Source organism: Vulpes lagopus, chromosome 21 (assembly GCF_018345385.1).
Source record: "Vulpes lagopus strain Blue_001 chromosome 21, ASM1834538v1, whole genome shotgun sequence".
NCBI lineage: Eukaryota > Metazoa > Chordata > Mammalia > Carnivora > Canidae > Vulpes > Vulpes lagopus.
This window is the reverse complement of record NC_054844.1, coordinates 4837472-4859462: the sequence shown is the minus strand read 5'-3', so window position 1 is coordinate 4859462 and position 21991 is coordinate 4837472. Positions and strand designations below refer to the sequence as shown.

The 21991-nt window shown below is 44.4% G+C and overlaps 1 protein-coding gene across 4 annotated transcripts in view; it reads left to right on the top strand.

Annotated features, from left to right (window-relative positions):
* CRACR2A (calcium release activated channel regulator 2A) overlaps window positions 1-21991 on the top strand; it is a 165952-nt gene that overhangs the window by 113952 nt on the left and 30009 nt on the right. For all 4 annotated transcript variants that reach the window (XM_041735817.1, XM_041735815.1, XM_041735816.1 and 1 more), the window contains 5 exons: window positions 1642-1829; window positions 7362-7433; window positions 10899-10944; window positions 15656-15762; window positions 18911-19229. In XM_041735817.1, the coding sequence (XP_041591751.1) occupies window positions 1642-1829; window positions 7362-7433; window positions 10899-10944; window positions 15656-15762; window positions 18911-19229 (732 nt within the window). The remainder of the gene's footprint in view (window positions 1-1641; window positions 1830-7361; window positions 7434-10898; window positions 10945-15655; window positions 15763-18910; window positions 19230-21991) is intronic.

Genomic DNA, 21991 nt, shown 5'->3' with positions numbered 1-21991 from the left:
CGACTTATGGATTTTGACTTCTTCCTTCTGTGAGCAAGATGATTTCAACTCCAGAAACTGCCAGCTGCCTTGCCATTCCCCTTCCACAGCCATACCTTCTCCTACTCTTTCTTCTCATCACTATTATGCATTAAATTCTTACCAATTAGACTTATCCCTCAAATGAATGATTACCACTCGATTTAATTACTACATGCTTGCCTGATTACACAGGAGCCTCTTGAGAATCACACAAAATTCCTTGTTGCTGTTTCCTCTGCCTCTTACTGGCCACATTCATTAAACTAAATTTATTATGATATATTTGCTTTGGTTTGAGTCCTCCTCTGGTGAGAGGGTTGGAAGCTCTGCAAAGCAGAACCAAACCACCAGCCAAGAAAAGCTGCACTTATGCAAATGCAGGTTTTTTAGTTGCTTTAGGGATATGAAAAAAGGTATATGTTTGGTTTGACCTGTTTTAGCTATTTCTTAAGAATTTCCAGGGTTTCTGGCCACCATACAAAGTTTCTCTAGCTTAAAGGAAGTGGACTTATTTAGCTGAGTGAAGAAAAAAGGGAATAAATAGATTAACTGTCAGCATTTAAAACTGAGAAGGATGGTTCTATGAAGAATGCCACTTAGCTGCTTTCCGTGTCCATTAGGGCTGAGGGAGACAATTGGCTGAAAAGACAAGAGGGATTTAGGGTGTCTCTTTTATTTTTAATTTTTAATTTTTTTCATTTGTTTTTATTTAAGTTCTATTTGCCAACATACAGTATAACACCCAGTGCTCATCCTGTCAAGTGCCCTCCTTAGTGCCTGTTACCCAGTTACCCCAACCCCCTGCCCATCTCCCCTTCTGCAACCCTTTGCTTGGTTCCCAGAGTTAGGAGTCTCTCATGGTTTGTCTCCCTCTCTAAATTTTCCCTGTTCAGTTTCCCTTCTTTCCCCTATAATCCCTTTCACTATTTCTTATATTACCCCTATGAATGAAACTATATGGTGATTGTCCTTCTCTGATTGACTTACTTCACTCAGCATAATACCCTCCTCCAGTTCTATCCATGTTGAAGCAAATAGTGGGTATTTGTCGTTTCTAATGGCTGAGTAATATTCCATTGTATACATAGACCACATCTTTATCCATTCATCTGTCGATGAACACTGAGGCTCCTTCCACGATTTGACTATTGTGGACATTGCTGATATGAACATTGCGGTGCAGGTATCCCAGCATTTCACTACATCTGCATCTTTGGGGTAAATACCCAGTAGTGCAATTGCTGGGTTGTAGCTTTTGAGACCATGGATGAGATGATAATGATCGGCATGATCATCCCTGGGATGGGGGACACAGATGGCTCGTTCACCTTCCTTCCCTAGCTGTCTTTGAATGGTGCTGCTCCCTCCGGACTGTTCAGAAGCCCTGTGGAGACGGGGGAGAGATGAGATATGCTCTGAAAGTTCCTCCCTGCCTCCAAAAGGGCATCCCTGTGAATTAAGGAGCAGGACAAAGCCTATTGAGGCTCAGGGACAGCAAAGACTGGCAGCTAGGGCCTCCCACCCACCAAGTGGAGAAAGTGAGGGGAAGTTGCAGGGCACAGGCCAGACTAGATGGTAGTTGTTTATCATTCCTTTCTGCTCCCCCACTCTCCTTTCCAGCTGGAAGGCCAGTGCACCATGCTGCAAAATGATGAGCATGAAACCAAGGCTGAGAATACCAAGCTGAAAGTCACAAACCAGGAGCTGGCTCGAGAGCTGGAGCGGACCTCCCGGGAGCTACAGGATGCCCAGCAGCAGCTGGAAAGCCTCCAACAAGAGGCCTGCCAACTCCACCAGGAGAAGGAGATGTGAGTAGGCCTTCAAGAGCTCCTGTCACTGCTGGCCAGCCCCACCCCTTCCTGTGAGCAAGCTGTCTCCTCTTTTGGAGACCCTGTTGCCTTGCCTATCATGTGGGGCTTGCAGGCTCCTTGCTCCCTGAAAACCTCTTCTGGGATCCTGAGGCCATTAGGCAGACCAGTACTGTGGCAAGCATAATCTAGGATTCATAGGAAATCTAGAACCCTATTCTTGGAAAATTTATTATGTAATTAGAAGGTTGCAATATTCAACCAACAAATATAAGGCAGTAATTGAGAAAAGACTGAGTGAGCAGATGGACCATAAGTGACTATCAGATTTTTTTTTTAAGATTTATTTATTTATGTGAGAGGCAGAGAAAGCATGTACACATGAGCAGGGGGAGCAGGGGGAGGAGCATAGGGAGAGGGAGAAGCAGGCTCCCCACTGAGCACAGAGCCCATTGCGGGGCTTGATCCCAGGAACCCGAGATCACAGCCTGAGCTGAAACCAAGAGTCAGTCACTCAACTGACTGAGCCACCCAGGCACCCCTTTTTATTTTATTTTTAAAAAAATTTAAAAAAATGTATTTGTTTGAGAGAGAGAGAGAGGTAACTGTCCTGTTTGAGAGACCAGGGAGACTCAGGACAAGAGTGAAGCAGGTAGGCTCCTGAGGGTCAGCATAGAATCTGATGGAGTGTTGGGACACCCGGGTGGCTCAGTGGTTGAGCATCTGCCTTCGGCTCAGGGCATGATCTTGGGGTCTGGGATCGAGTGCCGCATCGGGCTCCCCGCATGGAGCCTGCCTCTCCCTCTGCCTGTGTCTCTGCCTTTGACTCTCTCTGTGTCTCTCATGAGTAAATAAACATAAAATATTTTTAAAAAAGGAAAAAAAAGAATCTGATGGAGCATGTGATAGTGCCCTGGAATCTTCACTCCAGTCTGCCCACTTTCTCCTTTGGGTGGGCCCAGTGTAGGGAAGCCCGCATCTCTCAGGGCCTAGTTTGTCAGTGAGCTGTTTTTGGCCTGCTAGGCAGAGGCACGTGTGAGGCAGGATCAAGGGCTAGGTCAGTGTGCTGAGCCTGAGGAATTCCTGGGGACCAGACATTCGTCTCATCTTGGGAGCATCAGGTTCTGAGAGCAAATGCACTCCCTGGCAGGCCCAGGACAAGGACCTCACTTGTTTATTTGTTCACACATTTACCTGAATATTCGTTTACTTAGTCACTTGTCAGACATACATTGAACACTGCTCTGCACTGATTACTATGTTATGCATTCAGTGTATCACCCGTATGTCCATAATTTGACATTATTCCCTACGAACTTGATAGCATCCTGATGGGGCAGGTACCATTATTATGCACTCTCTGGAAGAGGAAGCTGAGGGTCAGGGGTTTTAAGTAACTGTCCCATGATGCTCAGTGCTAGACACATCCGGCTGACTCCCCACAGTGAGTAATGAGCCAGCTAGACAGTAGGACTAGCCATCGTTCATTCCTTATTCGCTCATGCTCTCATTCATTCATGCTGCAGGAGGTCACGCGTGCCTAGCCCTGTGCCAAGTATTAGAGAGAGTCTGATTTCAGAGGGCAGCACTACATAGCAGTGCTTGAGTTTTACATACGTTAACTCTTCCCTTGTTCAGAAGGGAAAGCCGTCCCTCCGTCTGACTGCTGACAATATTTGGGTCCATAGGCTTAAATCATTGTTCTGCTGTCTGTTCTGTATGTGCTGTGCTGTATTGCTTGAGACTGATTGGCCGGGGGCAAGAGGAGGACAAAGGAAATGTGTTTGCATGTGGAGTTTTACCCTAGTAAGATTTCTCTAGTTAAGAAAAACAAAAAACAAAACCCTTGTATTCCCTTGTAGCTGACTTAAAGCAAAACAAATCCCTTCACTCCAATTCTTGGATGACCAGTGGCAGGACAGCGTATTTCATTGTCAACAAGCAAAATCGGTTCGCCTCATTGAGAGCAGGCCAACAAGGCAAAGGCATTTAACTTTACCAACAGAATTAAGGATTCAGGCTCTTAAAATTCAATCAAGTTCTAAAACAACAAACATCTGAAGGCACAAGCATTAGAACAGCAAATGGAAATAAACACCCAGTGCTGGGGTATCACATCGCAGCATGAGGATAAGAATCTTTCTGAAGTCTTATCTTAATTAACCCAGCCAAAGACACAATCTCTGGAGGCTGGGAATTGGGAAAGAGGGTTGGGAGAGAGAGATAAACGATTTCAGAACCTCCACGACCTGCTTTCAAAAGGCGTGCAGTGTCTCCTGCAGTCTGAAAGCGTGCCTGAAGCCCAGGAAAGAGTGTCCTGTCCAGGGAGTTCAGGAGACAAGGGCAGTGAAAGCCTCAGCTTGTTCTCTGTAGAACGAATCCCAGACCAACAGTACTGATAGAACCCAAGTGCCCTAATCCACCCCTTCCTTTTACAAGCTAGGAAACTGAGGCTCGGTGAGCTGCAGCAGCAGACCCAAAGCCACACAGCTAGTTAATGTCAGAAAATAGGGACAGAACCTAGTTCTCCCAATAGCACGTGCTCCTTCCCACATCTTGCTGCCTGATGTTGCACCAGAGCAGCTGGGAAGGGAGAGGATGCAATTGGGAGATAAAAAGACTTAGTCATTTATCAGCTAGAATTCTGAATGGGCAGAATTAATTTTTCTTTTCTCTGAAGATGCTCAAGAAAGGAGAACTTGATTTTAAAATAAGATAAAGAAAGAACAATCAGACAGGAGAGATAATATAAAGATGAAGGTCAGCTGAAAAACTGTACCTCTTTTTATCTTGTTAATGAATTTTTACGTGGGGGTAGGTAGTTTATGACAAGGCACGAAGGGATATACACTCAAAAAGAGGCCGGCATGCCCCCTGCCCCTCCCATGACTCCAAGCCTGTGATCATGCAGAGGTCATCAGTCCTGGGTTCTTGTGGATCCTTCCAGAATGTTCTATGCAAATACAAGCACGCATGCGCGTGCGCGCACACACACACACACACACACACACGCACAACCTTCATTTACAAAATGGTACCATGATGTTCTGCATTAGCCTTCGCTTTCACTTGACAATATATTTTGGAGATGCTCCCTATCTCATCCCCCTCCAGAAGACAAAGCCAACAGCATTTCTCTAAAGACAACCATAAACCTCTCAGCAGTCACTCCTATGAAAAATTCTTTCCCTTATTGGTCCACACATTACCAGGTATAAACCTGTATGATGTCTAGTTAGAAGGTCATTTGGTCAAATATCCAAGTGTCATTTTGTTTTTCAGGAATGTCTTTGTTTTTGTTAACATATGAAAAGTCTGAATATGTGTGTATATCTAAACGGATGTATGTATTTGTATTTAGACAAATGGGTAGACATGCATTCCCATAGATATGTAGCATACATGTGTAAGTACATGTGTGAGTGAGTGAGTGTGTGTGTGTGTGTGTGTGTGTGTGTGTGGCTTCCAAGGCCAACTGGTGCTATGTGCACAGGACAAACACCTGGAATGCTTCGTTTCTTAGAAATTGGCTCATAAATCAAACATTCTGTGAGAACACAGACCTCAGATTTCCAAGGAGAGGTTTTCCTCAGCAGGGGCAAAGCTGTCTGCCTCTGGTTGAGGATCAGAACGCAGGGCTGGGACGGAGGAACCACAGAGCCATCTGGCTCCCCGGGCACAGCGGCAGCACAGGCAGCCGCGCTCACGTACTGCTAATCACAGTAGAATCCGACACAGGGATTTGGGGACCCGGTTTGGATAATGGAAAATACATTGTTTTCCCTCAAGTTGAAATTAAATATAATTGGTAATAAAATGTTAGGAATTTGAAGCTCTGCAGGAGCTGGAGAAGTTTTGTTGCTTTATTAGGATTGTCTGAGGTGAACTTAGAATTTGATTCAGGCTGTTATTGTTGTAGATTGACTTTATAATTATTCTATAAAGGGGAAAAGACCACACAGATACCTTTTAAGGAATCTGATTATGGTGGGTTTGGCCCGAGTCTGGATGGATTAAGCAAACAGGTGCTGTTTTTGCCAGCTCAGTAAATCGCATTGAGGGGGCAGCGGCAGAGGGGTGACTGTCCTTGCCCAGCCCGGGTGTGTGCACAATCCAGGTAGCTGGACAGCCTAGGGAAATGGACGTTTGTGAGGCTGGAAGATGCTCCCTATACTAGAAGCTCTACTGTGGTTTGGAAATGTGGAACTTCAGGCCTTTTGCAGTAAGCTTAGGGGTGATTTAATCATTTCTAAACCATGGTGCAAAGCACAGAGGGAAGGAGGAAGGCAAAGTTGTGAAGTTCAACGAGGCTTATCCTCCAATGTCATCCAGTTATGCTTTCCTTTTTTCTTTTTTTCTCCTCCACTCACCCCTTCCTTCCTCTCTTCCTTCCTCCATCCCCACCTTCCTTCTTCCCTCCCCCACTCTCCTTTTGTTTCTTACTGGTATTTATTGACTCTGTCTTTATGCTGGGTGGGCCCTTGGTTGCCTGTAGAGATACAAACAAACCAGAGCATACAAGGGCACCTTGGTGGCTCAGCAGCTAAGCCACTGCCTTTGGCTCAGGTCGTGATCCCGGAGTCCTGGGATCAAGTCCTGCATTGGGCTTCTGCTCTGCAGGGAGCCTGCTTCTCCCTCTGCCCGCTGCCCCCACCCCCATAAGTAAATAAAATCTTAAAAAAAAAAAAACAGACCAAACCAGAGCAGCCTCTGCTCACCCTCTGAGTTACTCTCCAGACACCCCACCTAGCTCTGAGCTTCTCCCTCCCCTTCCTCAAAACTCCTGATATGATTGACATGCTCATGCTATGATATAAGCATCTGATTATAATTGATACATTTAATCTCTGCTATGTGGCTAGAGATGAGAAATCCTAAGTTAAAGAAATGAATGGCCAACGGTAGGAACAGATTGGAGGCTTATAGAGGAAGATCGGGAAGGGGAAAGGATTCTTCTGGAGCTCCTGGAAACAAATGAAATCAGCATCAGGGGAAAAAAAATACAAGTTCTGCTCTCACCCTCAAGATTGAGCTGGAGAAGAATATTGGTTCTAATTCTCTGAATTCTGGGTAGGATGGGACCAACTAGAGCCCGGGCAGGCAGTGCAGTTCATGGGTTCATGGAGCCCTGTTCATGGGTTTGGGAGTTGGAGGTCCTAATTTAGATTAGAACCCTAGCTCAGTCATGGATTGTCTGTGTGACGCGGGGAGAGTTACTGACTCTTTGACTATCTCTGTCTATGAAATGATAGGGGATCATTTGGATCCCCATTGGAAGGGGTCATTTCACCTTCCAAATAGGGAGTGCGTGCTGATTAAGTGAGTTCATGGCTGAAAGCACCTGCACATAGCAGGTGCTCCCCAGAGGAGGCATATTCCTCTAAACCCTCTCCTGTCCCCAGTGTGGGGTACTGCCTGCAGGGATCCAGGGTGAGGGTCCAAGGCATCTAACTTCAGCACAACCCCTCACACCGTGGTAGCTTACACCCCTAGAATGCAAGCTCATCAATGCTGTGTTTGCCTCTTCCTCAGGGAAGTGTACCGCGTGACAGAGAGCCTGCAGCGTGAGAAGTCGGGACTCCTGAAGCAGCTGGATTTCCTGAGGTGCGTGAGCACTGGTGTGTTCCGAGATCACATCCCAGGTGCCTTGGGTGGGAAGGGCCAATCTGAGAGTCTTCCCTGCCTACGTTCTGAGCAGTCGTAGCCGCTGGGAGAGTGCCCTCATTCGCCGATCCCCAGCATATCGTGTGTGGTCCATTCACACACACTCACATCCCTCTCCAGTCTGTGCCTCTGCAGGTAGCTCGGCCTTGTTCTTGGTGGCTCTCTCACAGCACCTTCTGTGGTACTTGCTCCCATAGGAGGGAACTGAATTTCTTGAGCTTCCGTCCTCGGGCGGATATAGCACCCTTTCATCTTCAACAAAACTAAGGAGAGGAGGGCAGTTGCTGATGGAGGAATTAACAGAGGAGGAAATTGATAGCAGAGAAATGAAGCAATTTACCAAAAGAGACACAGCTACTCACTGCGGGAGCCAGAATTGAGATCCATATCTGGCTGATTCTCTGGGTTCTTCCATATTCTCTTAATGTCTGTTGAGTGAGTAAATAAATCATGAATAGAGCACAAACAGAACAAAGGAATTTAGAGTCTCCTCAGCTTGCTAAAATTCACTGGAAATTCGAAGTTCATTGGTCTGGGATGTGCTCACCCCAAACCCCAAACCAAATTGGTATGTGGAAAGATGAGATTTTTCACTTTTGCCTGTGAGGTTTCCAGGTTGCAATATGTTCTGTCTGCCAGACAACTCTTGGGCGTGGTGATGAGGCACGGGGACTTTGGGTTCTGATTTTTATTTTTCATTTATTTGTTTTTTGAGGATTTATTTATTTATTTGGCAGAGAGAGAGAGAACGAGAGAGCACAAGCAGGGGGAGCGGCAGAGGGAGAGGGAGAAGCAGGATCCCTGCTCAGCGGGGCTCTATCCCAGGACCCTGCGATCATGACCTGAGCCGAAGGCCAATGCTTAACCTGCTGAGCCACCCAGGCACCCTGGGTTCTGATTTTTAAAGTACAGTGAGTGGACTTCAATCAGGGACACTCTGACTTGTTTTTAGTATTTATTTGTTTGTTCATTTATTTATTTAGAGGTTGAGTGGGGGAGGGACAAAGGAAGAGAGAGAATCCTCAAGCAGTCTCTGCACTGAGCACGGAGCCTACATGGGGCTCAGTCTCAGGACCCTGAGATCATGATCTGAGCCAAACTCCAGAGTCACATACTTAACCAACTGAGCCACCCAGGTGCCCCGGTTCTTATTTTGTTTTATTTGAAAGCAAGGTGAGGTTACCGTGTCTGGCATCTGTGATGCTACCCAATTGAAAAGTGCTCCGAGCTGAACGCATTTCAGACTTACTTCACTCAATACATGATTGAAACGGGGCTGCCCAGGCTGGGGGGATGGAATGGGGTTTGGATGTAGCCAAGTTCTAATCCATTTGAGAGCCAATCTTGATTCTTAGGAAGGCTTTGGTGGAAGGAAGAGAACAAGGACACGTTTTGGAGGGTTTTCCCCCCTTTTTTCTATTGTACTTAGAAGAAAAGGACAGATTGAAAGCGAATGAGCAGAAGAGAATGACAAGGCAGCTTTCTGCATATGGATCTTTTTGACAGAGACTAGCATCTGTGCAGAATCACATGCCTGAAGCCTTTCTGTGCTATTGCTCGCTTACAAGCTTCGAGTCTGCAGCCAGTGGCAGCCCAGATACAACGGAGAAGGCCCCCGTGGCAGATTTTTCCTCCACAGTGAAATCACAGAGTAGTGACAGAGAGCATGGGGAAACTGAGTCAAGGAGAGAGCAAATGCTGGGCAAGGGCTAGCAAGAATGTGGAGTTGAGATTGAGGGGAGGAAGCAGGTGGAATCAGGACAGTGGCTGGGATGTGACGGGCTGAGGAAGGGGCAAATGGAAACAATTTTAGGACACTTAGGAACATGTGCTTTGGAACCTAGCACTGCCCCTTATGACCTTCTGTGACCTTGGGCAATTTACTTGGGAGTGTTAATTTTCTCATACCTGCCTCCCAGGCTTCTTTTGAGAATCAGACGATATGTATGAGTGACTATATGCACGGAGATGGCTGCACGAAGCAGGAGACAGCACAGCATACTCCCTGATAGAGACGGGGCTTCCCAGAGCCCTTGAACCTTCACCCAGGTGCAAGGCTGCTAGCCTGCTTACAGAACCAGGGGTGCCCTGGAAGGAGACAGGCAGAACTGCCACGTGAGCACATCCCCCATGCCCATCTGCATCCACCTCTTGCCTTCTCCAGCGTGGTGGACCATTGCCCTGTACGGCTGGCTCCCAGCTGTGCACTGGAATATCTCACCTTTGTCGAGGACTATTCCAGCATGCATTCTCTCTCCTCCATGGTCCGTTGTGTCCCTTTGACATCTCTTACCTGGTATCTCCTGTCACCACTTCCCCATCCAGCCACTTCTCATCTTTTTAATGGCTTTCAAAAGAATTGCTTATGTTTGCATCCTGTCTCCATTCTTTTCCTCCCTCTTGATGCACTAGTCAGGCTCCTTCTACCTCAATTGCACTGGAAGTGAAACCAGTGACCTCCATGTTGCCTAAAAGAGTGGTCAGTTCTCAGGGCCTCACTCTTGTGTCCAGTAGTGTATTCTTGGCCCAGCATCTGTACTATATAGGGCTCTGTATAAAACGTGAGTCAGATCAGGACACTCTGCTGCCACTGCCCCCCCAATGGCCTCATGTCTCATTTGGAGTAAAATCCCAAGTTCCTACAATGGCCCACAAGACCACGAATGGTCAGGTCTCTACTTGTCCCTGCACCTTTCTCTGATGTCATATCCTAATGGCTCTCCTCTGAGCACTCTTATGCCCTCCCTTCTGCTCCTCACACACATCCAAGAGAGCCTGACTCCAGGCTTTGCCCTTGCTGTCTCCTCTGCCTGTGAAGCTCTACCAAGCTCAAATACCAGCATCGCTCCCCTCTCCTCCTCAAGCCTCAGATGCTGTCTCCCTGAATGCCCTGCTGAAATACCACTGCACCCTCAGACACTATTTTCCAGTCCCTGGTTTATCTCTCTCAATAGCAATGACCTCTGCATTAAAATAAAATTTCCCAAGGACAGGAAATTTTTCTTTTATTTGTTGGTTGTAACCTTGATAGCTAGAACCCTGTTTAGCATGGAATGGGTGCTCAGGAGACAGTTGTTGAGTGACTGCATGCATGCATGAAATGAATGGTCCAGAGAGAGTGCAAACACCCAATAACAAGTTCACAGGTGCAGCTGGAATTCCTGGTCACCCCCTGATCCTGAAGTGCAGGATCCTGAAGGGCCATTCTGTTTACTCCCTGCCTCCAACTGACTTACAGCTTGACAAACTAACCTCTGTCATAATCCCTAAGGAAAGACATTCTACACTCACTGCGCCTTCCACGTCAAGCTTTTCTCTGCACCTCTCTCACTGGCAAACTGGCTGCTATTGGCTTTATTCACTGCAAATGCCGTGTCTGAATAGATTCCCTTTTTCCATCTGCAGGGAAAGAAACAAACACCTTCGGGATGAACGGGACATACATTTTCAGGTAATTGCTCTGTGATCCTTTTTCCGACAGCATTTGGGTTCACTGGTAGTCAGAGCCCATGCTGGGACAGGCCCAAGAATGTCCATGACGTCAGGCTCATCTTTCTGTGTGAGCAGACAATGGCATGTTTTTTTTTTTTTTAATAATAAAAATGCACAGGGTGGCCTACTGAGTAGCAGTGTGTGAATTTTCTATGAAGTAACACACTTTCCTCTTGGCATACAGAGACTAAAATATTTGGGAGGATCACAGATTTCCTGGACATGGAAAGCCAGGAGATGGCACAGTTGAAATGTCATGATCACTTTTAATGAAAATGCTCACAGGTTTTTCTTTTCTTCATTAAAATTTTTATCTCTTGATGAAAATTTTGCATTCTTATACCATCATAGAATGAATTAAAAATGTATATTTCACTATTAACATAGTTGATTTTAAATACATATATTTTACCCTATGGGGACCCCTGCTCCTCTATACCTGAACTTACATACTCTCCCAAATACCACAGAGTGCCATATCAATTTATAATAGGTCTTCACTTTGAGCCACATTGAACAAAATCCAAGATTCCATGCTCTCCTACTCATCCTCCTCTTTAGATAGGAGTCACTGGATGCTCTGAAGGGAAGGAAAAGGAGGGCAGGACTCACTGATGTAACTTCCTAATCATCAGGATCTAGCACATGGTGAATTTCCCATATGTCCTGGAAAAATCATTAGCTTCCCCAACCATGATCCCAACTCTCACATGAGGAAAGGGAATTCCTACCCTTTTCTCCATATTATAGGGATTTTTGAGAAAAACTCTTGGAAAGAGGAGGATCATGGTCTCTGGGCTCTGAGCTGGACAGTGGCCTGAATGTGGTCAGCATAAGGTGGGTGGTTTGCTATGAATTAGGTCTGGCCTGGTTTACAACTGCAAATCCCAGGGGGAACCTTGTTATACCCCTATTTCTTTCCTGTCACTGATTGGCAGCAAACTTCTCTACCGCCCACCTCTATGTACTATCAGAGCAACACTTAAGCCTACACGTTTGTTTGATGATGATAATAGTTATAATTGTTTTAGAAGTAACACTGAATTTATTTTAAAACTTAAAACCAAATGTCACCCTAATTCCTTGGCCTCACTTCCTTTCACCTGCCAAACTCATTTTGCTTTGAAAAGGGAATGGAATTAAGAACCCTAGTGGGGAATAGAAGAAAGAGGGATAAAATCATGTTCATGCTGGATAATAATTAAAGATTAATTTGGAATCATTATAGCCATACCTTCAGGGGCCCTGGGAGCACTGCAGCCCCTCCTTCTCTCATTAGAATCACTGGGAATTGTGGGGGATGATTGGTTAATGAGAGATTCTTCCTGTGATCTAACTCCCCCTCATGTCCTGGAAGACATCTGCTGGGGAACATTGTGAGCAGGGCTGCAAGCCCCCACTCACTGCACATCGATTAGGGCACTGGCCTAATCGATCCCCTGAGCTGGTCCCTTTCTCATCTCTGGGGCTTTGGAAATAGAGAGGAGTTGGAGCCAAACCAAGGAGTGTGTTTTAAAGATGCACAGTTGTTTCTGCCCATAAATACTTCCCTATGCATTCCACATAATCTCTTCTCCTTGTCATCTCGCAAATCATCAGTACTCCTGTGAAGGGTAACGGGGTGGACTCCAGTCTCTAAACTGTGTATTGAATCATTGCATTGGATTATTGGGTGGGAGATGGAGGGATCCTGAGGAGAAGACATAGCGAAGGGAAAAAGTAAGAGAATGCTCACAAGGAGACCAGCTGGCACCTCCATCTTGGACTTCCTAGCCTCTAGAATGAGATTTTACAACTTTTCATCCGACAAAAAAAGGATCGCCTTGAGCCAGAATACACGTGAGCCCTTCCACTGTAAAGTTACCATGAACTTGCAAAACAGCTTTCATAGCAGGAGGAGGCAAGAGAACAGGCATGCTGAAATGAGCACTTACTTTTGGCATCGATCAGCTTCTCTCTTGGTGAAACATCAGAAGAAGAAAGTTGCTCCTTTACTTTGGCAACATCCTTTGGATGTAAGAAGTCAAATAAACTTCGTCCAGTCAAGCTAGCCTATTTATAAGGTAGATGTTCATTTAAATTCAGTACCATAATTTTTCTACATTTCTTCATATAAACATATGATAAATACTGTTAAAAGTGTTTTCTTAAGCTCAAAGATACCTCTACCACACTGTGTGACATTAACTTAGTGTTAAAAGCTCAGTGATACTTGTAGATAGAAATGCATGCACACAAAACATATCTGGAAACACACAATGAACGCTTGTTAACATCCCCCAATTCACTTGTTACTTCTAAATCACATTATGATTAAATTTTCTTATTCTTGATAAAGGTAAAGAGATTGTATTTATAAAAAAAAATGTCCTGGAAAAGGGTGTGGCCACAATGCTCTTGCATCTTCAAGAGATACTCAGGACCCTTCAACTTCTCCTTGACCAACTCATGAGAAAAGTGGCCCACACTCTTTGAGCCATGTCTTCATGGTTGGAACAGAAATACATAGAGAGGAGGTGCAGGAGGGCCTACAGGTACAGGTTGACCAGGTAGTTAATGGCTGCTTCCACCTTGGAATAATTCTGACAATCATGGTTAACTGGTAATAAGGAGCGAAGCTCAAAAAACTTAACTGGTTTCAGAGGCCGAGGATAGCTGAGAAATAGCTCTTATGGCAACTAGAAAAGAGGTTAGAGGGTGGCCAGAGGCTGGAAAAAAGGGTGTCCCTGGGTCTGTTCCATCCCAACACTGTTGGAAGCAAGAAGTAGATCAATGGGACTACTAGGCATACTTCAGTAATATTAAGTGAACATTCATTTCAAAAATCAAGTTGCTTAGTAGGGTCACAGGCTATAGGCTCCTGAGGGAGACCTGCAGTATAGACCTTGGGTAGAAACCTGAGTTGGGGATCCCTGGGTGGCTCAGCAGTTTAGCACCTGCCTTCGGCCCACGGCATAATGCTGGAGTCCTGGGATCAAGTCCCACATCGGGCTCCATGCATGGACCCTGCTTCCTCCTCTGCCTGTGTCTCTGTCTCTCATCTCTCATGAATAAATAAAATAAAATCTTTAAAAAAATTTTTAAAAAAAGAAATGAAAAGAAACTCTACGGAAGGTGCAAGCACCTCTAGCATAGAGCTTGCCTTTAAAAAAAAATTTTTTTTGAAAAAAACATTTTCTATTTTCAAAACTTTGCCGTGAACGTACATACAACACTAAATTAAATTAGATCCCTTCATGAGCTGCCTGTATGTCATGAAGCACATATGAGAAAAAACATATATAAGCTTTAGGGTAAAAGTTAACAAGGAATCAGAGCATCTTCCAAAAAAGGGGAGCAGGGGAACCGTTAAATTAAAAATCATAGCTTTCATTTTATAAAAAATAGTTTGAATAATCTTCTTATAAATCTTTAACGCTTACAAAAGCAGGAAATACATCTAAAATAGTCTTTTTAACACAGACTCATTAGTACATTGTGGTTATGGCAGAAAACAACTAAAATGGCATTTCAGTAGTCTGCATTCTCTTCTCAGCAAATTCCACATAGAATTTAACCAATTTGCAATTCAAAATAAGATTTAACTGCCAACAAGGCCAGACTAGTTGTAATTAGTACCTGAATATTAACCTCTGTTCCATTTAATATATTGTACTAAAATTTTAAATACAGCTCAATGATAGTACTGATAACAATACTTGACTGCATGGTTACCACCCATGACTACTGCACTGAAAGTTAAAATATACTTTGGTCAGTAAATTAAAAAGATATAAATCAAATAATAAGGCCAGAAAACTTGTTTAAGAATCAGTTTCCTGACCTTAAGTAAACTTCAAATACATCAACAAGGCAAGGAAAATATAATTAATTATACAGAGAGGTCTCTATTTTTTAATCATTTGGCATTTTATATTAACAATTTCCTTGTTTAAAATAGTATTTTATACTCTCGTGCACTGATTATCATAGCTGTCTATGTCTATTTTTTTTTAAATTATGTAACCCCAAGTACAGTTGAGGGAGGGCTACTAATTTCCAGAACTCTCCCTGTGGAGGAGACCCTGCAAACCGAACAGGCAAATGATTCAAGCCAATAGGGGGCCTCGCGGAAGGAGCTAGCTTTCAGATGTGCCAGGGAAGGACCAGGGGGTCGATGCTGGGGCCTTTCTACTGATTGTACGGCCCAGTGTGAGCTGTAAGTTCTATTTTTTTTTTCTTTATGCCAGATATGGTTATATGAGCAGCTTTCAAAACGAGAAAGAAAGCCTTCGCTTTTGCTTTTGTGGGATCCTCAAGGCCTTTCAGAGAGCTGTTTCCCACAGCAAGAGAACAACAGAGAAATCAGTTGTACTTTAGAGCTTGGTGTGTGGGTCTCTAACTTGTTCAGGTGGAAGAGCTCCCTTACAACTTGGCAAGATCCTGGCGATAAAAGGCAGTGTTGGAGGATGGCAGTGGTTGCAGGTTTTTGTTTTGTTTGTTTTTTTTTTTTTAGATCTCAACCAAACTAAGTGAAAGCTGTCTTGGACTGAGAAGCCAAAACCAAAACTTCTTATTTTGGAATTTTGTTTAGAACCTGACCTGTGAAGGGGGGAAGTGGAGCCCTTTTGGGACTCCACAGTAGGACAAATCAGCAGGTGTGGATCTGAGGGCACTTTGTGTTTCTACAGAAAGATAAGGCGGCCAAGGCAAACACAGCTGCTTCCAAAGCAAACTGGAAACAGAGATCTGGCTCTGTGATAGGCAAATATGTGGATGGCAGAGGGATTCTTAGGAGGTAAGTCATCCTGGATTTCTTCATTCATTATGTGTTCCTTTGTCTTGCACCTACTGGGAGATGGCTCTGAGCCCATAGGTTGGCTCTCAAGAAGTGGCCCCAGTGGGGAAGTCCAGAGCCAGTTGCACTCACTCCCCTTGAATCTCAGAGGACATGTTCCTTCCTGTTCTGACATCCAGGTGTCAGGAGGACTGTGCAGAGCAGGTCTCTAGGACAGGACCTGTGTCCTGTCCCTTTTAGGGCTGTTATAGTATGTGCCTGCAGATAGAAACCAAAGAGGTGCTAGAAAGTAGAAGAGTAGAGAAAGAAGGGAGATGAAAGGTGTCAAGGGAGAGAGGTGGGACGTGGCTGGAAGATAGTCTGCTCTCTGTCAAGCAGAATGGATGCACTTGGTTTTTTGGGGACATGACATTTTGGCTCTGAAGGGTAATTAAAGTGTGGCACGGTGTCCCCAATAGTTGAGCTCCTTTGCACACAGGAATGGGGCCCGTGCTTGACAGATTCCTCTCAATGCTTCATATTTAATGTTACCTCACAGATAACATTTTTGGTTGCGATTAGACAGCACAATAATCGAGTTTGAGTCCTGAGAGGAGTGGCTCGTTGCACATTGAGAGAGACAAGCCAGTCCTCTGCCCTCTCTTCTTTTTTGGCATGTGTTCCATCCACATAGACGGCCACAAAAAGGAAAAGGCAACCAGACCCCTAAATATCAAAGGTAGGGAGAAAGTTCACAAATTTGCTCATCCAGGAGACCCTGAAGACAGCAGCATGATATACACAATACAAAAAAGGGAAGTGACTTTGGAGACCCCGACAAGCACCTTGGTCAAATCTTTGGACCCAATTATCCTCAATTCCTTTTCTAAATAGCTCAGCAAAGGGATACAACTTGGGATCCAAGTTTTTGCAATAATAGTTGGCCTGTTGGTTGCTCAGCGCTGAATATATTCATTCAATAGACATTCACTGATTGCTTGCTGTGTAACCGACATTCTTTTCAGTTCTTTGAAGACTCCAAAACTAAACACGAATCCTGCCATATCCATATTGAGTGCCTACTATGGGCAAGATATTATGCTCTGTGCTAGAGTGGTGAGCTAAATAGACCCTAGCTTTCATGGAGCTTAGGGTTGAGTAAAAGAAAAAGAAACAGTAATCATATAAGTAACAAATCATGCACCCCAAATTCCAATACAGACTTTGGCAGAGACCACCACTGTCTGCTGCTCATATGTAGCCCTTGGTGGCAAAACCAAAAATGAATTTAGTCATGCTAAGCTGAGAGTATTACAGGATATCAGCAGTGTTTGAGAATTTCCCAAATCAAAAGCATTTTCCAAGAAATGCTTCATTTTAGGGCTGTTTCCCTAGTCATTTTTTTTTCTGGTTGCAAGGCCTTCCAAACAACATGCTGTGTGTGTATGGGCACACTTGCTTGCATGTGCACACATGCATGTACTCGTGTGTGTCAGCAGAGTGAAAATGGATAGGAATACTAATTGTGTTCTAAAGTGGATAAGCCATCAGTAGGCTTGTTAGACTACAGAAAAAATTTGTTGGAAAGAGGACAGTCAGCTTCTATTAAAAACTATGATTTTATAAATAAATGAGAAGGTCCCTGAATTGCTACAAAATCCTTTATTTTGTATCAAGGGACCCAAATTAAGTCACCATTTTTGTGAGCAAGCACTCTCTTATCTTTCAGAGTTGCACTTGACTTCAGAACAATGATACATGCAGTTTTTTCTTTTCCCTTCCTATTATTGGTTCTTAGGAATAATAACTTTTATAAGCCAGGGGGCAAAATGAAAGGAGCTTCACTGTTTTTCATATCATGTGACCCTCATCTATCTTCTTTCTCCTTTGGCCCTGTCACCTGTTCACCTAATTTGCATTCCGTTTTTTTTTTTTTTCTAATCCTTGCTTGCATATGTGTGCATGTGTGTTTCACTTTTGGACTTAAGGTTCTCCCTGCCAGATTTCCATTTAAAACCCTTCTCAGCTTTAACTGTTTATTCACAGAGACTTGACTTCCTGTGCCAGGAAGTGAGGCCTTTGCTCTCAAAACCTGAAAATACAGCCTGTGCATTGGCTCATATCTGGTTGCCCAATTCCCTCTATCTCCTACTGCTTTCCCTTGTTCTTGATGCTTCTGGAAGCAAATATGCATGTAGGCCTCTGAGGCCACTTATTCCTGACACTGACTAGCAGGGTCATTGAAAGAGAAAGGTAGGAAAGGCAGGAAGAGGGGCCCTGACTGACTTCCTTGCAACCCAAAGCCCATCCACAAATGGGTAGTTGCTTCTGAGCCAGTGGTGGGGGCTCCTCACAGAGCAGCAACACCTCCTCACTCATTTTGCTGAGGACTATTTTGTGAAGACATCTGTTTTTATGGATTGTCTTATTACTGAGATAGGCAAGGCAGATGAGCCACATTCCATGGTGAGGAAACTGAGGCTGGAAGAGTTGAAGTGTTTTCTTTAGTGTCACGGTCAGTAAGGGCTGGTGTCAGGACTACAGCCAAAGTCACCTGATTATTAACTAAAGATGCTTTATTTCCAGATCTTTTATGCTCCTTTCTTTATATCCTTTACTCCTCCTTTTTGGCACTTCTCACAGCTTGTTGAAGTGTATATAGTTGTGCCATTACTGCTTCAGCCCCCCACTAGCTGAACATTCCATGAGGATGGGGTTGTGTTCATCTGTGCATGACTGTGTCATTAGCTAAATACTTGGTGCTCATCATCCTCACAACGCCTCCATCATCATCATCACCATCATTATCGTCACCACCAACTTCATTAACACCACCTTCATCATCATCATCATCATTGCCATCATCACCACTGCCTTCATCAGCATCACACCACCTCCATCATCATCACCACCACCTTCACCATTATCATCGCCACTATCTTATTACATTCATATTCATTAAGCACTTACAGAAGTGTATTGGGTGAATGGGCTAAAGAATGTTGGATCTTTTTGGTTTTCTTTTCCTTTCCTGGAGCTCTCCGCCCCTAAGGTTTGATGCTCTTCAGTTAGTTGTTTGTCACAGAGCTATCAGGCATCTCTCCAGTTTCCATATTGATATATGTTATTATATTCTCCCCATTTCTCTTTCTTCTCTACTTCAAAATAGCCAGTCAGAGGAGGAAGAAGATGTATTTGGCCTCTCCAGGAGGAGAAGCTCCCTAGGCCTGAGTGGATATCCCTTTCCAGAAGAGGAGCCAGGGGCTGGGGGTCCATTCCCCCGGGCATTCCGCAGAATCATCTCCATTGAAGAAGACCCCCTTCCCCAGCTCCTGGATGGCAGTTTCGAGCAGCCATTGAGCAAATGTCCAGAAGAGGAAGAGGTCTCCCAGCAGAGGGTGCAAGGGCAAAGCCAGCAGACCAGACCTTTGGAACCCATGCCTACATCTCCTCGTGGACAACCTGTTGGAAAAGAAGCCTTGTCTAAAGTAAGGACACATCCTGTGTTGGTTTGTAGGTGTCACTCTTATGCCTGTCCATTGCATTTAAACCCAAGAGCCCCAAAGGCATCTCAGGAAGTCAGATGTGGCTGGTCTCATGAATCACCATATTTGTGTCCTTCAGATACCAGCTTGCTCTATTGGACTGAGGGTCACTGGGGAGACTCAGGGGTCCTAGTAAATTCTCTTTATAACTTCTGTTGTTTGCCCTATTCCCTACCCTATGTTCTCTTTTCTGATTCAGATTCAAAAGCATTTACTGAATAACTACTTTAGACAGACACTCTGCTTGGCTCTTAGCATAAAACATCACATACTTTTAAAATTACACATCTTCCCTTATATTTTGTAACTGTTCTCAACAAAACCAATCATTGCTTTGTAAAGTTTGTGTACCATCAATTTTCTCTAGGTTCCCAATCAGCTAATCTTCCTTTCATTCCCAAATGCCCTGCTTATCCCTCCCTTCAGGGTGATCCCCCTCTCTTCTACCTCCCTGCTGCACTCCCTACCAGGGCTTCTTGATCAATTCTGTAGGATAAGGAGGCCATAGTAAGCATCTTCCTCTGGTTCATGGAGTTGATGTTCCTCATCTCATTTGTGACCCAGGAATAGACTCCACAAGCCCTTTACCTCCTACTTGACTGTCTAAAAGGCTACAGAAATGTCCATGACAATGTGAAAGAGGCTCTTCCCTGTACACTGGGGCAACTCTCTAGGACTGAGCCATTGCCACTTGACCATTTCCAAGGGCCATATTAGCATGTTTGCCAGGAAAGCTTTACAACCACTGCAGGGACTTCTTGGCATTGGTTGTCATTTTGGGTACTGGGTTAAGATCTGTGCATATGTATCCCTTCTCCAAAGGGCCTTGGGCCAGGGGGAGAGTGAGAGTTGGATGGCCCCAGAGGTGGGTAGCAGCCCTTCCCTTCCACATACCCTCCCACATCCCCCTCAGCACAGACCTACACTTGGAGGCAGGGAGCACACTGGGGTTTTAAATACCCCACACTATGCTCCAAAGGTAAAAGTATCAAGAGGGAGACGATGGAATAAAGGGAAAAACTAAGCATCTGTGTGTGCTTGGCCATGTGATCTGATGGGGCACATCAGAAATGTCTATTCCCCTGGGAAGTAGAAGCCCAGGGTGTGAGGCCTGGTCCAGCCCCCGAGGAACATGAGCCCATCTTCTTTCCATGTGCTCTCATTTGGGTGCTGGCTCCACCAGGGGTGCTACCATCCAGTCTGGGATGGCAGCTGCAGCAGAGAGGAAATATGCTCTCTAAGAAGTCACATAGCAGCTTCAACAGAGGGTCTACTCTTTGGAAGAGTGCTATGAGGCAGGCCCTTCCATGCCAGGCTGCTGAAGCATAAATCAGTACAAGCTTTCTGGAAAGTAGTTTGATGACAGGAATCAAGGACTTAGAAATTCTACATTCTTTGAACCAGCACTTCTACTCCTAGCAATTTTTCCTAATAACCAAATTCAGACAAAGATTTAATTCAAAAATGGTTATGTATATTAGCAAACACTTGAAAAAATTCAATAGAATATCATAGCACTGTTAAAAATCACATTTTCAAGGCGCACCTTAGGTGGCTTAGTCAGTTGAGTGTCAGCCTTCAGCTCAGGTCATGATCTCAGCGTCCTGGGATCAGATTGAGCCCAGAGTCCAGCTCTGCACTCAGCAGGGAATCTGCTTCTCCCTCTCCTTCTGCCCCCTCTCAGCTTGTCCTCAGCTCTCTCTCTCTCTTTCAAATAAATAAATAAAATCTAAAAAGAAATCACATTTTTAAGAAACTTGAGTAACTCAGAAATATTTATAATTTAATAATATATGAGAAAGTAGAATAAATGTCTATGATTGCTTTAAATAAAACATATATTCATCCATCTATATAGAAAAAAGCCTGGAAGAAATGCATTCAAATATGAATAGTGACCATTTCCTGGTGACAGGGTAATTATGAATAATTATTGTTTTCGTCTCTACATTTCTGTTTTTTCTAGTTTTAAAAATTAGCATGCATTACTTTTATTTTCTTAAAGCTTTTTTTTTTCAATGGCAAGACAGAGAATGAGAACAGATCTTACTCCATTCCTCCATTCCTCCTTACTCCATTCCCCCCACTAGTCTGGTTGTCACACTGCAGATTGTCCCCCAGAGGGGACACAGGTTATATGAGTGAACATGACTGTCAGGTGGGTCCTGCCCAGAGCTGGAGCATCAATCCATTCATCTCCTTTGGCCTGCAAAAACAAAACAAAACAAAAACAAAAAACCCGCTGCTTTTCCTAGAGCAGGACCAGCATAGCCTCTGCAGACAGAACCATCCTGTCCTGCTCTGGGCTTCACATTCCATACCTGTAGACATGCCTAGGGATACACAGATTGCTGCACTGAGCTTTAGTCTCCAACAAATGATAGCTGGAGCAGAGGCTATGCAGGGACCAGCCGAGTCTATGCCTTACGCATTGGAAGAATAAAGAAAACCAAGTGGAGGGCATGGTTTGTGAGTGTGGGTTGTTTCTTTTTTTTTTTTTTAAATTTAGTTGAAACTCCCGTAATTGACCTTGAATTCCCTCCTAAGTACTGCATGGAATTGATTTCTCCCCAAAAGGCTGTTAATGGCTTTTCTTTGAGACTCAAGTACTACTAATATCTGCTGCCACTCCATTATAGTATTTGCTCAATGAGAGGAGCTAATTCCCCCAAATCCGCTTCTAAATATATTCAAAAGATCTTCCC